Source organism: Pelodiscus sinensis, chromosome 5 (genome assembly GCF_049634645.1).
Source record: "Pelodiscus sinensis isolate JC-2024 chromosome 5, ASM4963464v1, whole genome shotgun sequence".
Classification (NCBI taxonomy): Eukaryota; Metazoa; Chordata; order Testudines; family Trionychidae; genus Pelodiscus; species Pelodiscus sinensis.
The window spans coordinates 62,664,365-62,680,957 of NC_134715.1; the positions used below are offsets into that span (position 1 = coordinate 62,664,365).

At 42.8% G+C, this 16,593-nt stretch overlaps 1 protein-coding gene across 7 annotated transcripts in view; it reads right to left on the bottom strand.

Annotated features, from left to right (window-relative positions):
• MARCHF1 (membrane associated ring-CH-type finger 1) overlaps positions 1-16,593 on the bottom strand; it is a 711,901-nt gene that overhangs the window by 242,955 nt on the left and 452,353 nt on the right. For 4 of the 7 annotated variants that reach the window (XM_075930152.1, XM_075930153.1, XM_075930151.1 and 1 more), the window contains one exon: positions 16,386-16,499. The exons of the other annotated variants lie outside the window; for them this stretch is intronic. In XM_075930152.1, coding sequence (XP_075786267.1) covers positions 16,386-16,499 — 114 coding nt within the window. The remainder of the gene's footprint in view (positions 1-16,385; positions 16,500-16,593) is intronic. 7 annotated transcript variants of the gene reach the window in all.

Below are 16,593 nucleotides of genomic sequence, written 5' to 3' on the forward strand. Positions count from 1 at the left end.
TCAGTAAGAGGCACATCTTTAAAGTAAGGCAAATAGATGGAATCAGGTAATATAAATACTGCTGAACCAGTGTCCAACTTTAGCAGAATAGGATGTGATATGCCTGAAGGTGTGGCAGAAACTTTTACAGTGCACCTTATCTGTTCTGGAATATGTGCAGCAGTGACTTTGTCCACACAGAGCACAGTATCATCTGGCATTGTAACTGCATGCACCTGTTGATTAGAGTGGCTACTGCAGCATACCGTAGCAAAATGCCCAATCTTTTTGCAGTGATTGCACTGAGCTTCTTTGGCAGGACATATTATGTAGCTTGCAAGGTGTTGTGGGGTGTGCTTTACTTTTTCATTAGTTTTCCCTTTGTGATTGTTTGTCTGCAGCAACAGTGGACTTTTCTGCAAAGGAGTCACAGCCTGGACTGGGCCTCCTGTATCCATGCTCATTATTTTGGCTTCTGCTATAGCTGACTCAATCTGGGTAGCAATGGTTATTACTTTTTCCAGTATAAGTTGTGGTTTGTAAGGCAGAAATACAAATGTATAATATCTGGATAATATGAATTGGACCATGGGAACCTCTATGTAGTGTTTGGTGCTGATAATCTTTTAAATGTCAAGGTTAATTTGTTTTGTTTGAACCTGTAAACTTAAAGATGAGGAAATTCTGCAAGTCTACAAAATGGAGCCTAAAACTCCATTTTGTATCTAAACATTCTCTCTAATGTCATCCATTTAAGATCTACATTCTGACACGTCCACAGGTGACTGTTAGATTTTAAACACTCACTTACCTGTTGGGTATGATTTGCATAGGTTATGAATATGCATGAGCATTCCAAAACCAACCTATCAGTTTGTACCACGCTCCAGGTGCATCATTTGACAACCAATCATTTTAAACCATTGCGGCCTATGCATATTCGTGAGGCCAGGTTATAAAAGGTCTGACCGAACGATGGTTCGTGCTGGTCCTCGGGCTTATCCTGAGATCAGGGCGTCGTTCGCGTCGGGCTTAGGCTTAGGCAATAGGCTAGGAGTGAATGTCAGTATGAAAAAGGTCCTGTAAAGATCTTGTCTTTAGAGAATTGGGCGGAAGGTCCTCTTCTCTCTCTGTTAGGTTAGGCTAGTTAGTTTAGTAATTAGGTAGGTTAGTTCACGTCATCGTGTTTGTTCGTCAGGCTGCGTCGGGTCAAAGCATTTCGGCCGTCGTCGAGTCTGTACGTCGGGCGCGTCGCGTGTTAGCTTAGGGTTTTATTTTAGGTTAAGGTTAGGATAGGTAGAGACGGAGTCTAGCTTCCATCGCCGGTTCCAGAGGCGCCGAAGGGCCTGAAGAATTGCTCTTCACGGAAGGTGAAGTCCGCAAATTCTACCCAGCTCTTCGTGGGACTCCTGGCTGTTCCTCTCTTGAGGTCCGGAAGGACCGATGGATTGAGGTCGCCAGCTTCGACCCTGAGACAGCCGGCAAGGGACGCCTGGTCGTTCCTCTCCTGAGGCTTTCAAATAGCCACGGGATTGAAGGCCGCCAGCACCACCTCAATCGTCCTCCCATCGCCATAGACTCTGTAAGTAGGAATAGGGACCTGGAGGGACTTCCCCTTCTTGTCCATGTAGTTTAATAGGGGACTGCCCCCTTATTTGTTAACTAGAGGTATATCATCTTTACAAATTATACTGTTTGTTAAATTTAATTTGCTTAATATAGTCTTGTGGTTGTCACTGAAAACCCAAGTCTTAAGTTTTTATTTCACGCGCCATCTCAATCTAAGCGCTGACACTCTGCCGGTGATCAGATACGGAATAAGAGTCCCAACCTGAAGTACCATCCCTAAGCGGATGAGTTTGGGTTATTTAATAACTCTCTGGGAAGCGTCTTTAAACACCTTTGACCTTCCTTATTCTGTTCGATAGACAGCTAACAGGTTCTAGAAGCAAGCGTTCTCTTACACAAAGCATGGTTGTTTTCTCAAAGAGCTGGTCTCTAATCATCTCATCTGCCATATTCCCAAAAGTCACAAGTTACAAATCAGACCCCTCAGAGAAGCAACATACTGCATTATAGTCTCCCCTGGTTTCTGCTCATGCTGGTGAAATCTGTAGCGATTAGCTACTACATTCACTTTTGGCACATAAAAGTTCTTTAATGCAACGAGTGCAGTCTCATATTTATCATCTGCAAGGGGAAACGTGTAAAATATACGCTGTCCTTCTGCTCCAAGGCAGTGGATTAGCAGAGCACACTTTCTTACTTCAGAAATCTCTGTAGCACTGATTGCAAGCAGATAAGTCTCAAACATATGGATCCAGGCAGTAAAAGCAATTGGAGGCTCACCTGGCCTTTTCAGAAAGGGTGCAGGTGGGTTCAGAGGCAGAAGATCCATCCTCATCACCAAAATGTTGTATCATGCAAGCTAAGTAGTAACAAACTTCTGTAACCCTTCTGCCAGGCCGAGTTAATAGCAGCAAGGGTCAGGTTCAGTATCTAGGGGTCTCCTCCCAACAAGGTAATACAACACCAGCTTGAGCCCCCACCCAGTTACCTGGGAAATCTTACACCTCTGGGTGCCTCAAAGAGGCAATTCTTCCCCTCTTGCAAGCACAGAGCCTCAGTATAGCAGCAAACCTTTAATAACATGAGGTAACCAACATCAGCATTAAATTGGGAAACCACCACAACTCAGATTTACAGACCAAACATGAGCCAAGACCCTCCCCCTAGCCACGAATACCCCAAAGTCCCAAAAGTCCAATACACCAAGAGTCTCAAGTCCAGCAACCCAAAAAATCACCCAAAGTCCAACACCCCAAAAGTCTCTGCCCCAGGTCAGTGCCGCCCCAGGGTTCAAAAGTTCACCCGGCAGGGTTTCACCATCCCAACCTGGAGGGGCGGGGATCGATACACCTTATGTGGTCCGCCAATGGCTCCGCCTCTCCGTGGCGTTCTGCCATCACAATGCGAGTCACTCTGCCACACTCCACCTGTCATCCCGTGAGCCGCTTCCACTGTCCGGCTCCACCAGCTGTCTCGGCCCGCGCCCCTGGCTGCCAGCTGGTTGCTCCTGCCGTTGCTCCACTGGCTGTCTGCTGCCGCTTCTACCAGCAGCAGGTCATCTCCAACAGCTGCTCTGCTGTTTGCCCGCACCCACAGGTCGTCCCCGCCAGCTGCTCTGCTTTCCACCTGCACTCACCGGTCATCCCGGCAAACCGCTCTGCTGTCCACCTGCGCTTGCTGGTTGTCCCTTGCAAGCTGCTCTGCTAGTAGTCCAGCAGCTTAGCACCAGGTTCCCCACAGCAACAGTGATTTCAGCTCCGTGCGCAGTATAGCGCCAGGCTCCCCCAGCACACAGTGATTTCAGCTCTTCAGCTCATAACAGAGGAGCCTCAACACTAGTGGTCCACTGGCCCACAGTGAAGTTAACTCCACAGCTCACAACTAGACTCCTAATGGAATCCAAATTAGATCTGATATGCCACAGTGGAGAGAGGAGGGGGTGCAATTGGTGTTGTTTAGGCTCTCAGACAGGGCCCCCCCACCAGGTACAAAGACCTGTCCCCAGACTCTCTCAATTTGACTGGGTTTGGAACCCATGCCCCTTGTCTAGCGAGTGCTACTTAGTTTATGGCGAATACCTCTGTCAAACAGTTTCACCATTCCATTGTCCTTGATTCACATAATCAGGGTAACAACATTTTTATCCCCCCTGCCTCAATAACAGAGAGACTGGGGATCCCATAGTGGCCAAAGTGACCATTTGGGCTGCTGTGAGCACATACTAGAAAGGGTGGTGTCTATGCAAATTGGGATCAGCCCCTGAAGTCTCTTTGCACCACTCGCCATAGTTCACCACCAGATATCAGGGTAGAGCTTACCCTGACCCTGCTTACACTTCAACAGCCCTTTATTTAACAAAGGTGAAACCTCTTTACAAAGCTGCTGATGCTCCCGTCTGTAGCTCTCACTCAGCCCTGGCCCATCTCCTCCCCCCTCCTTTCTGTTTCCTGTGTTCCAGATTCCCAACAACCAGTGCTCCCAGTTCTAATAGTTACAAGCAGCATCTAAAACACCACAATATGTTACTGTGAACCATTTAGAATAAAATCTAATGAGACTGATTTTTTGTTGTTTCATTTTGATTTTCAAATCATAGATTCTCACTCATTTCTTTTTACCAATGTAAAGGCCCTGCCCCTTCCGCCCAAAGCCCCGCCCCTTCTGCTAGAGATCCGCAACCCTTCAAAAACTATTGCCCTCCCCTGGGCTAGTGACTGAGTAATGCATGTGAACCAAACCTGGGACCTCTGGTGCTTAGTGCATGAGCCTCTACAGTTGAGCTAAAAGCTAACAGACTCATTTTCTCTAAGTGGTCTCAGTGTCGCTACGTGGGACAGGGAACCACACCCAATAAGTGTGTGAGTTACACACGCACATCTGCAGAGTCAAGACTTCAGCCACTGTCCAGCCCTTCCTACTCTACTTGCACGTAATATGGAATTGTGACTGCTTCCCTTTGTGGTACATTCCATGATACAATTAGCCCTTGAAGAGAAATTATGGGTACCTTACCTCAAAGCATGGCTCTTGCCTAAGAAAGTACTTTGTAACTGCCATGCAAGCCCATGGCACACAATGTAAGCTGTTAATAGTGAAGAAACTGTAACCATTCTCTGTAGTCTATATAGTATTTGCCAAACAAGACAGAAGTAGGAATAAATAGTATAATTATATTTTAGAGAAGCCAGGTGGTGATTTGGGAAGGAAAATATCACAGAGTACAACTTCTAACACAAAGGGAAGGGAGAGATTTCCAGCATTTTTCTTCCATAAAATGAATGTGAATATTCTGTTGTGCAATCTATGCTAAACTTGCCATATTCCCTGCTCTTACGCCTCATTGGCTTCTCTCAGAGAAAAGCGTCCTTCAGTAAATTCATGCTGATGTTCAAGAGTGGGCTAAGAAAGTTATATTGCTACTGCTGTCTCCTGTAGCTGTTGATTGGCACCTGAGTACTACCTTTAAATGGAGACAGAAAGGAAATAATGTATTTGAATAAAAATTCAAGGAAACAATTAGGATTTGTTATTTTCTAAACCAACAGAATATGGTTCACCTTTTACAAGCAGATTTTTTGACTGTGCTTCAATCTTTTTTGAAGTAATCTGGCATTCTTGAACTTGACACCATTAGTTGTCTCATCTTAAGCAGTGCCAATCTCAACTGCCAGTCAGATTTCATGTTTTACATTTCTTGAAATAATATGAAAGTGGTAACTGTATTCATGAGTTGGGTCTTGATTCTTGAAAGCATTTAAATTTTAAAACAGATGAGAGTCTGACAATCTTTATAAAATAATGGCAGAAGCAGTTAAGTTTACAGATATGAGTTTTCACATACAGTGTAGTAATATGAATGGGCACAGAGTCCATTCACCTGAGCAGAGCCTCCTGCTGGCCATGTTGGGGGTGCAGGTCAGTATCACACCCCCCCAATGGTCCTCACCCACAGTCATGAGTGCTCTCAGACCCAAGTCCTTCCTGCAATAAATCATCCAGCCACTTCCTCAGCAATGGACCCATGCCCCTGCTCTGGGTCCCGACTCAGGACTTCATGAACTTCAATCAGGTACTGTGTTCCTATGTCTCAGCTACCATTGCTTTTTTCTGGGCAATGCTGGCTGTCCTGCTTTTGCCACTGGCTGCCCTGCTGATGCCCCGCTCACTCAGGGCTTCCCAAGAATGGGGCTCGCTGGTCCTGCTGCTGCCCTGCCCAACCAGGGATCACCAATCGCACTGCTGCCCTGCCCAACTAGGCTCCCCGGTGCTGGGGCTCTCTGATCCAGCAACATTCATGATCCTGCTGGACCACGGATATTGCTGGAGCAGAGAATCCCGGACATTCCATCCGTAGGTTTATTTCTGTAAATCCTGGAAGGCCACCAATCTAAATATATTGTTGATTGTGTACTGCTAAATGAATGCACCTTCTCATTTTTCTGTTTGAGGTAGGGGAGAGGACAGTAACTTAAACAAGAATAATGATTCACAGATTCCAAAACACACAAATGTCTAGGGGCAAAATCCTGGCCTCACTATCTCAATGGCAACTATGTATCAACTTCTTAAAAGGCCAAGAAATCTAAATTAAGATTCTAAATATAGACCAGGTCTACACAGCGTTAATCATTTAAGTCAATATGTGTTCGTCACAAGACATGATTGCACAACTGGGCTTTTAAAAAATGAATTAAGCTACACTAGAGATTGTATATAAGGGGGTATCACAGTATCTTTCTGGTTTTAGAACCTATGAATATGCATTCTTTTTATTTTATTTATATGAAGTCTATGATGCACCTGTCAGAACACCAGAGGCAGTAAATATGTTTTATGGACCTGCATAATTAACTGGGGTGAGAGAAACTATTAAGCAATATGACTAGGTTATAATTTATGGGCCTGATCGTACAGTAGCTCCATGCAAAAACTCCTATGAATATCAAGGTATTCCAACTTGAAGTGATTTTATTTATATGTATTTAGTGTCCTTCATAACGCTTATGAACAACAATAACGCTTACTATGTAACCCTATTCACCTCAGTGACTCGAGCTTCCAAAGAACTGAGGTCAATAGGACTATTCATGGTGTATGAATGACCCTGGATAGTAATGGTTTGCAAAATTGGGCCTTCTGGTAACGAGCAATTTGGAGAATGTCCATTTTGTATCTTGTGAAGTAAAAAGCAACTTCTGTGCTTACGAATAAATATATGAATTATTGTATCTCAAACATATTGGTAATTGAATTGCAAATTATATACACTGATATAATTAATAAATTAATATAACTGTATATACATATCTAGATGTATTTGTGCATGCTCAAATGGAAAGTGGCTGAAATGCAGTGTGTGTGTAAGCCATAAATTCCTAACGTATATGAGGATTAGATCCAGACTTTACATTTCAGTCACAAACTCAAAATAAAATTTAGAAACTAAAGAAATTGAATCAGGCTCCAGAGTGGACATAGGTATGTAGGTGTACACTCACACTAACCTGATGTGGCAACAGACTCTGTTCCAGTGGGTGGCTGGACTAGCAGTCATGGACAGATTGCACTACTGCTTGTGGTGTGACTTCTAGGTTGGGGTGGGACACTACCATCCTTGCAAAAAGTTCCATTTCTAGTACAATTAAGTGAGATTTTTTTACTCATGTAGATAGTGGGCTAAACAATCTCTCAGATTTCAGAAAAATATGTGCTTCAACAGGTTAAGCTCTATGAATTTTTAAAGCAACAACAAAATTTTATAACCTTTCAATTTGTATTCAAATTTGCCTTCCAAGTATATTCTAAAACACTAAAATGTTGCATTAGAATTAATTCCTTCTGTTCAAACAAATAATCCTTACATCGAAAAGGCAGTAGCACTGGACAAAGAGTCTTCAAACATTTGAAACTTATGTAGGAGGATGTTGTCCTTAAGGAAGGTAATGATCCAACATCACACACTACACATTACTCTATGCACCTGGAATCTTAATATCAATGATTTATGTAGTAAAATCAGGAAAAGACTTGTAACTGGCTAAGTAACTGCAAGTCCAGACACACTGTCTTCAACTATATTCCAAAGTAATGGTCAGACAAATTCAGCATGTGAAAATGTAAAGACAAACTCAAACACACACAGTCAGATAGAATAAACTTGTCAAACCAGCTGCTCCTTTAAGAGAAAAAAAAATCAAGAAGGATCAAAGCCATCTAAAAGCTAGCAGCAGCAGCCACAAGGAGCTCACTGGCTGCTAACAACTGCTTCTACTTCCAACTTAAATTGGCACAGTCACCTACAGAAGACAGTTTACCATCTGGAAACTTCTGCTGCACCCAGCCAAGAGAGACAAGAGCAGATGAACGTCAGTTGAAAATTGCTTCCAACATTTTTCATCCCATAGTTCAAGGTGGGAAGCTGCAGTTAGAATCACAGACTGTCTTCAAAAAAGCTGTTCAGAATGGAAATGTGAAATTCTATCAACAATGGCTAGCTACTGCAATTCAAAAAGTTCAAGCTGAAGTTCAATAGTTTCTCAAGAATGGTAGCCCTACAAGTTGAGTCATTTGAAATGAATCCACATTACAAATAGGTCTAAGATGAAAAGTTCCGATCCAGAACTCCCGTTTTCCCAAAGTCCAAGGAGGGCTAGTTCATTAGTCAGGATAACCCCTAACTCCTGTCACAATTCAATAATCTATCTTTAAAATATAGTATTCAACACATGTGATGTGAGACACAAAGGTGTAAGAAACCAACAAAAATTATGGCAATTTCTTTAGACTTAGAAAATGGCATTGCAAACTTGGTAGTGGGAACAAAATTAAAATTAATGGCTACCGTTCACTAGAAAAATATGCAAAGTATATCTAACATTCATCTCAATATAGATATTCCAATACTGTCATATTCAGCAAAAAATGTACATTTCACAGAATTTTGCTGACTGAAACCAGAAATTGAAGAGGCTTAGTCGGGATTCCACACTACATTGTCTCTAGATTTTTTTCAAATGTTCCAATTGATGAGCATCACAAATATTACTGAATTTTTTAAAAGAGCCGTGCAGTTTCAACAGCAGTCAATCCTGGAGGCAACAAACATAATTTAAGGTTATTTCAGTGTTAAGATAGCTTTTTGTTATGGAGGGACAAAACATTTAAATATTTATTAGAACAGAAAGCCAATTATCCTCAGTAGTAATGGAGATGACTCCCTGGGTACTCTCTTCACATGCCTTGAACTATGTTTATATCTAAATTAATCTCCTTGAGGACTTAGGCATTTAGGAAACTAAAAACCACTGGAGTAGTCATGGGAGTAAATTCTATAATGAATCATACATTTGCCACTAAGCAGTGAAGCCAAAGGACCATTAAGCCCTACCTAGTGTGCATTATTCATTGCAATGTGTGTTTATATGTATATACACACACACTACAAGAATGAAAAGCAATTAACAGCTTAGACAAAACAATGTTGTTTTTTTTAAGTGGAATGCACTAGTGAAGCCCAAGGATAAATGCTAAGTGAACACTAGGACTTCATACATTACACCATAGAAGCACAAACCTGAAATGTGATTAAACGTTGCATAGGATACTAATAGTTTAAAAACATGAAACTGAAAAAAAAAAGGAAGTACATCTCAAAGAACCATCATTACTGCACAAGGTGAGTTATCACCCCATGGGTGCTTCATTGTAAGTGTCAGGTCATCCCAGCATCACAGATCAGAATTTTCTGTAGCAGTAACTGGTTGAGCCGTGCATGAATGCCAGGCACCGTGTGCACCATGCACGTCTTGTGCTTCGTGAGCACAGCTCAACTCCCCTCTTCAGTTCCTCATGTACACCAGAGTATCTCAAAAAGGGAGGCAAGAAACCACCAAAGAGGGAAGGATTGTGGGTAATGGAGCAGCCAAAGGGACACGGATCTCGAACTGTCATTACTGCACAAGGTAACTTCCTTTTCTTCGTTGAGTGATGTCCTCATGGGTGCTCCACCATTCGCAACTGTATAGCAGTAATCAGGTAAGATAAGGATGGTAGGCTTTGGAGTCACCTTTTTTGGCAGTGGACAACACACTGGCGACTACTGTGGCATCATTAGAAATATGTGGAAAAATAGTGTAGTTCTTCATTAAGGTATGATTTGAAGACCATGTAGCAGAGCCGCAGAAATCCTGAAGGGGAATACCTCATAGGAAGGCTGTGGATGTCTATACTATTTTAGTAGAATGCACTCTCGGTGGAGCAGGGAGCATCCTGTTTCATAAGGCATAACATTGTATAATACATGAAACAATGTTGGAGAGCCATTCTGAAGAGAGCCACATCCCTTTGCATCACTCAGCTATTATCAAAATTGGTGTCTTGAAGTATGTGTCTGGAAGGTTCTAGTGCAGTGTATGTAAAAAGAAAGAGCCCTGCGAATGTCCAAAGTATGCAGTAGAGCCTCCTGTGTGGACAAATGTGGCTTTGAATACAAGGTCAGGAGAACAATTGGTTCATTGACATCAAAGTTGGAACAGACCTTTGGTAGAAAGAATGGGCGAGGGCAGAATCTAGCATGGTCCTTGGTAAAAATAGTATAAGATGGTGATGCTGTATGAGCCACGAAATCAGTAACTCTGTGGGCAGATGTTACTGCAAGCAGAAAAACTGCCTTCATGGTCATCAGAGACAAAGGACAAGTCACCAGGCACACAAATGAAAGTTGAGTAAAACTATCTAAGATCATCTCTAGGTCCCATAACAGTGGTGGAGGTTTATGTGGTGGAATGAGGTTACGGAGGCCTTTGAGAAACCCTCTGGTGGTAGGGTGAGCAAAGATAGAACATCTCTTAGTTCAGGGATGGATAGCAGTGAGATAGAGTCTAAGAAAGGCTATGGATAAATTGGGCTGCTTCAAATCGAGGCTATAGTCCAGAATCATATGCAGTGGAGCTGAAAATGGGTCAATATGCCTCTCTGTGCACCAGGTCAAGAACCTCATCCATTTCTGGAGGTTAGTAGTGCGGGTGGTGAGCCACCTACTACGTAGCAGGATGTCCTCTACCCTCTCTGAACAGTGTGTTTCTGCTACATGGAACTTGTAAGGAGCCAAGCTTACAAGTAAGGTCTGAGAGTGAGGGTGCAGCAGGGTCCCCTCATTCTGGGTCAGTAGATCTGGATGACATGGTAGGGACTGGGGGGGGGGGGGGTCGAAGAGATAAGGAAACCACGTCTGCCTGACCAGGAGGGGGCTAAGAGAATCACTGAAGCACAGCCCCTCTTTTTTTTTTTTTTTAAGTACTCTTGGAATCAGTGGGATTGGCAGAAAGGCATATGTAGCTGGGCATTCCAGGTGATTAAAAAGGTTTCACTGAGCGATCCACATCCTATGTCTGCTCTGGAGCAATACGCATGGCATCTGATGATGTTGTGGGAGGCAAATAGATCACTCTGAGGAAACCCCCATTTCCCAGACATGGGTTGGAGTACTTGCTGGTCAATCTCTCATTTGTGATCTATTGTGAAATGTCTGCTCAAGGTGTATTGTTGAGGTCTGGGAGATACAAAGCAGTGTAAGTTATCTTGTTGCTGATACAGCAGTTTCATAGATGGACTGCTTCCGCACACAGGGAGTAAGACCGCGCCCTACCTTGTCAATGATGTAATACATAGTTGTCATGTTGTTGGTGAGTATTTGCACTGTGTGGTTGGTGGTTTGTGCTCAGAAGTGCTTGCAGGCATTTGTGACTGCCTGAAGTTCTAGAAGGTTTATGTGTAGAGCTGTTTCATGGTCAGACCATTGACCCTGAGTGAAATGTCTGTCTAGATCAAGGTTTCCCAAATGGTGTTATGCAGAACCTCCGGGTTCCGTGAAGTGAAATTAAGGATTCTGCGAGAAAATTATTTTACAACAACATTTTATGATTTAAAAAAATGTACACATTAAATGTGATTTTTGTTTTTAAATATTTGCAATTAAACTCTGTTGATCTCATGACCTTGTTTATTATCCTCATTATTTGTGCTCTACTTTTTCAACTCCATATATAAAAGACTGTTATTAGGAGTTCTGCAAAACTCTTTCAAGTTTAAAAGGGTTCTGTGGCCAAATAAAATTGGGAAACACTGGTCTAGATAGATGCATGGAAGTTAGGTCCAACAATGGCTATTTGCCAAGATGGGCAGGAACGGTGTGACTAGCCTCTGTTTCTCTAGAGCTGGTGACAAGGGAGGGATCAAGTGAGGATTATCTGTTGTGTTCCCTTCCTCCGGGGCATCTGGTATTGGCCACTGTCAGCAGACAGGATACTGGGCTGGATGGACCATTGGTCTGACCCAGTATAGCTGTTCTTATGTAGATGTACTCCCCATCCAATCATCAATGTGTTGGTCATATTCTGCACCTATGGTTGCTTGCGTTGGAAAGGTACCCCTGCCAACAAGTTGTGTGGGGTAGAGCACCATGTGAAGGAAGCTAATAGGTTGGGGGAGGAGAGACATACTTGTGAACCCAATGTTTCAATGGGATATAAATGTATGCTAGCCAATGCTGAAGGCAGTGATGATATAGGCGAGCATGATGCACTACATAATTCGTGGCGGCCATGTGTCCCATCAGTTATAAACAGGAAAATACTGTCACTGTCGGACTTGAAGAAACTATGCCGATCCTGTATGGCTTGGAATCTCTGTATTGGTAAGAAAGCATGTGGAGTGAGAGAACTGAAATGAGTGCTTATGAACTCTGAAGTCTGTGTGGGCTGAAAGTAGATTTTTGGTTACTGATAATGAACCAGAAATGATGGGATCAGTTGAAAATGACAAAACAAGTCACCAATCCATAAATGTGTTCATGACTTGCTTCCTCCTGCCTACCACAAGTAATAAAAGATCTCAAATGCACATAACTAATCTCTCTTCAAACTCTGTATATCTGGGTCATGCAACCATATTCTAGTTCCCATGGATTTCCTAATGATAGGATTCCCTCTGGACCTTTTTCCACTTGACTTCCTAAGAATTCAGTTTGATTCCAGACTGTGTCACTCACTCAGATATCTTTATTTCATATATGGCAATGATTCACTGAGTTGATTAGGCTCAAATGCCAGGGAAGTAGATGCAGGGTACATCCCAGCTCCAAAGTTACAAAGAAACCCTCTCCCTTTATACACATTAAATATCTTACTGCATTTACTATACATTGAACAAGACATTTTTGGATTATCTTGGTTTGGAAAAAGCAATGTTCTGTCCGTACACTGTCCAGGCTTGACCTTTTAACCATCTCTCTACAGTCTGTGTTCGTACTTTATCTTGTTAATTGTTATCTTGTTTATAGTTAATAGTTCCCTGAGTCCTCCCTTTTAGCTAGACCACGAAATCTGTCTTTAGATGTTTATTCTTCCTAAACTTTATCTTTCAGAAAATGGGGGCTCTGTCCATGTATTTATCTCAGGCCAGGACTTAGCTACAAGTGAGGATGCATAAAATCCATCCCACCTTCTCATGACCTCTAAAGTCAATGCTGGGTTGAAGAGCAGGTTACAAGTCAACACTATCCGTCCTCACCTCCCCCTCTACCCATCATAAAATCAGAAAGTTATTCAAAAGCAAGAAAAGTATGACAGAGTAGGACTAAAAACATTGATACACAAATCACTCTTACACTACAATTGCGTAAAATCTCAATAGTCCTCCTTAAACCTGAATGAAAAAATATTGAGTCACACATTGTTTTGTTCAAAGGATCATTTCACAAGAGGTTGTTGCATAAGAATACCCTCATCCAATAGTCCATCTCTGTGATGGATAGGAGGAGTACTGGCCTCCTAAAGGGTTAAACTCAGATAGCGAAAGGTGTTGTTGGCAGGGAGCCAAAGAACCAATGGGATATAATGCTGAAATTTAAAATATAAATATATGCCTTCAGATGCTTTTCTCTTGGGGATTTTCTAAGAGCTAGAGAGAGCAGATACTGGGACCAGAATTATCATGCCTCTAAGAAATATTGGACATGGGAGTAAACTTGACCTGGAAGTATAGATCAGCATGTATTGTGAATAGAGGAAAAAGTGTATCTAGTCGCAATCAGAATATTTTTCTTTATTTGTGCGGTTTGGTTTGAACTGCTCTGGTGAATCTATGCCTCCTCTCCCTCATTCACTATCTAAGAGTTGTTCCCAGAGAATTTCTGGGTTTTAATTTGTTTTACTTAGTTGCTCTGTAACACCTATCAATCAAGTATGCTTTATCAAGTTTATCTTTTGTTTTGCTAATAAAAAAATCACTTTAAGGTGATTTGATTCTTGTGTCCTGGAAAGGAACAGGGGTGAGAGTGGGTGTGTGTGCGTGCGTGCCTGCATGAGACGAGTGGCCAGCTACCTGAGACTTCAGTTTGTTTTTCTCTTCTCTTGTTTTTCAAGCTTGAGGTGCCCTGAGGGGAACGGGGGGGGGGGGGGGGGGGGGCGGGGGAGGGAAGAAGCAGGCATTCAAGCGTTCCCCCCCCTTTTTTAGGGTAAATCACTTGATAGTGGCAGCTACTCCCCAAAGTCAGTAACTCTCTGGCTCTGTGGAGTTTTGTTTTTGTAATCAGAGCCTATAAAGGCAAGGTATTTAAGGTCTTTGCAAGCCTCCACCTTCTGCACTCAGAGTGCCAGAGTGGGGAACATCCCTGACAATCTCAAAATGGAGTTTTGCACTTGGATGTCTATATTTTAATACCAAATGTAAAAAAAAAACAAAACCAAAAAACAAAAAACAAAAACCACAACACCCCCCCCCCCCCCAACATGCCCAAGAATCTAGAAAGAAACACACTGGCAAGTCTTGTGTTTAACACTTTGATTCACGTAAAACTTAGAAATACAACCTATAGACTTTAGATAATATTTTGAAGTTCTACATAAAAATAATAATGGGAAGTAGGTACAGATTCTATGCAATCATTAAAAATACATAATCAAAATGATTGAAATCTAATGAAATGACATTTAGAAATGCTTACAAACAATTTCCCATCTGCTCAGCAAATGATGTAAAAATGAAAGTATATTTTAAGCACTTAATGAGCTGCATTCTTTCCTGTTCCAAAGAATTTTATCAGCTATGTTTGACATTGTTATGTTTATTTTTAACTGTTTTCAGAGTGTAAGTCCATGCTTACAAGAAAATCTGAACTGAATCTAGTTTCAGAGATGAGCCTCACATTCTCATAGACTTTTTATTACAATAAACAACGGACGAAATCCACCCTCCAAAAATGCTTCCTTTACAGTGCCAGTCAAAACAACACTGTAGACATCTTTCCTTTGACACTTATAGGAACTAATATTGAAATGAAACTTGCATGTCCAGCAGGCTGACCGAGCAGCACACAGACACCAGCATTCTTTAGATTGGGTGAAATTACCTCATTAATTCTAAGAATTCGATAACATTTTCACGGGAGTGCTATTCTACCACTTTTGAAAAACTCCCCAAGGATGCCACTTGGGCCCAATATTTAGTATTTCTAATCTGATTGACAGCTCACCAAACTTCTGAAGAGCGAGGGTCAGCAAGGGGTTCTACTCCTGGATACCAAGAAATGGACTCAGTGGTGGCAGCTGAGACTTCAGATTTGTGGTTCAACCAGACATGGTTCGTGACATTTATTAACCTACTTAAGGCCTTTGATTCCATTAATGTCAAGCATTATGGAGGAGCTCTCTCAGTTCAGATGTCCATGGCTGATGTTCATTCACATTCTCAGGTTACTTCATGACAAGATAACTGCCATTGTCCTCTGTAATGAGCTGGAGATGGAACCATTCACCATTGATATTGGTGTTAAGTAGGACTAGGTCATTGCCCCAAACCTTTTTTTCCCCCATTTATCTTGCCATAATCTTGATTCACTAGCCACTTAGACCCGAAAATCTCATCTTATGACGGGCTCTCCTCCATGTCTGTCTTCTCTCCTAAGCCTCTGGGGTGTCGGTGTCTCTCTCTCTCTCTCTCCCCGCCCCCTCCTCCTCCTGCCTCCATTCCCCCCCTCAGCTCTCCTCTGCCTCCTACCTCTCTCTCTCTGACTCTCTCTCTCTTTCTCTTCTCCTCCTCCCGCTACGTCTGTCTCTCTCTCTCTGCTGTCCTCCGCTTTCCTCTGTGTCTGCTCCGCTTTCCTCCTTTTGAATCAGGTGCCCTTTCCTGACGTAAGAGACACACGTTCGTCCAGGTCCCACCCCCGGCCATGCACGTCACCTCCCCACCCCCTTCACCTCCTGCTGTGCTACTCGGCTGACTTCTGCGCCGCTCAGCTGGGCCGTCACGCAGAAGCAAGCAGCGCAAGCAGCCATTTGGGTTCCGCGCTCCCCATGCAGTGTGGACCCCAAACAGCCGCTTGCACCCGCGTGGCAGCCCGGCTGAGCAGTGCAGAAGTCAGCTGAGCACCAAGGCAGGAGGCAACAGCCAGCGTTTCAGTGTTACAGAGTCACAGACATTGGGCTACTCTATATATGTGTGTGTATATATATATATTATATTTGTGTCTGCCTTTCTTCTGGACCTGGGATTATCACATTGCATGGACGGCTAGCTCTTTTGTCTGCAACCTCTTCGTTCTAAAACGCAAGTCACAGGACTGTTATTCCTGACTTTCAGAATGCTGACAACTGTCCTATCCTCGCACACACTGAGGCTAATTTACAATCCACCATACATCTCCTTTGAAGAGCCTATCACAGCATGGGGCTTTTCCTCAACATTGCACGTACTAAGGTTCTCCAGCACAACGTACTTCCATTCTCCCACAAATTGTCATCAGTGATGATCCCCTGGAAAACCTTGAGCATTTCCCATACCTTGGTAGCCACTTCTCCCAGATAGCTAATCTTGATGTGAAGATAGAACATTGGATCCATTGTGGCAATATTTCGTTCAAAAAGTTGCTCCATTGTGTCTTGATTCATAGAGACCTAGGAATAGAAACTAAGAATCATGGTCTATGATACAGTGTCCATCCCCACTCTTCTTTATGGGTGCAAGCCATGTGATATATACTGAAAGCAT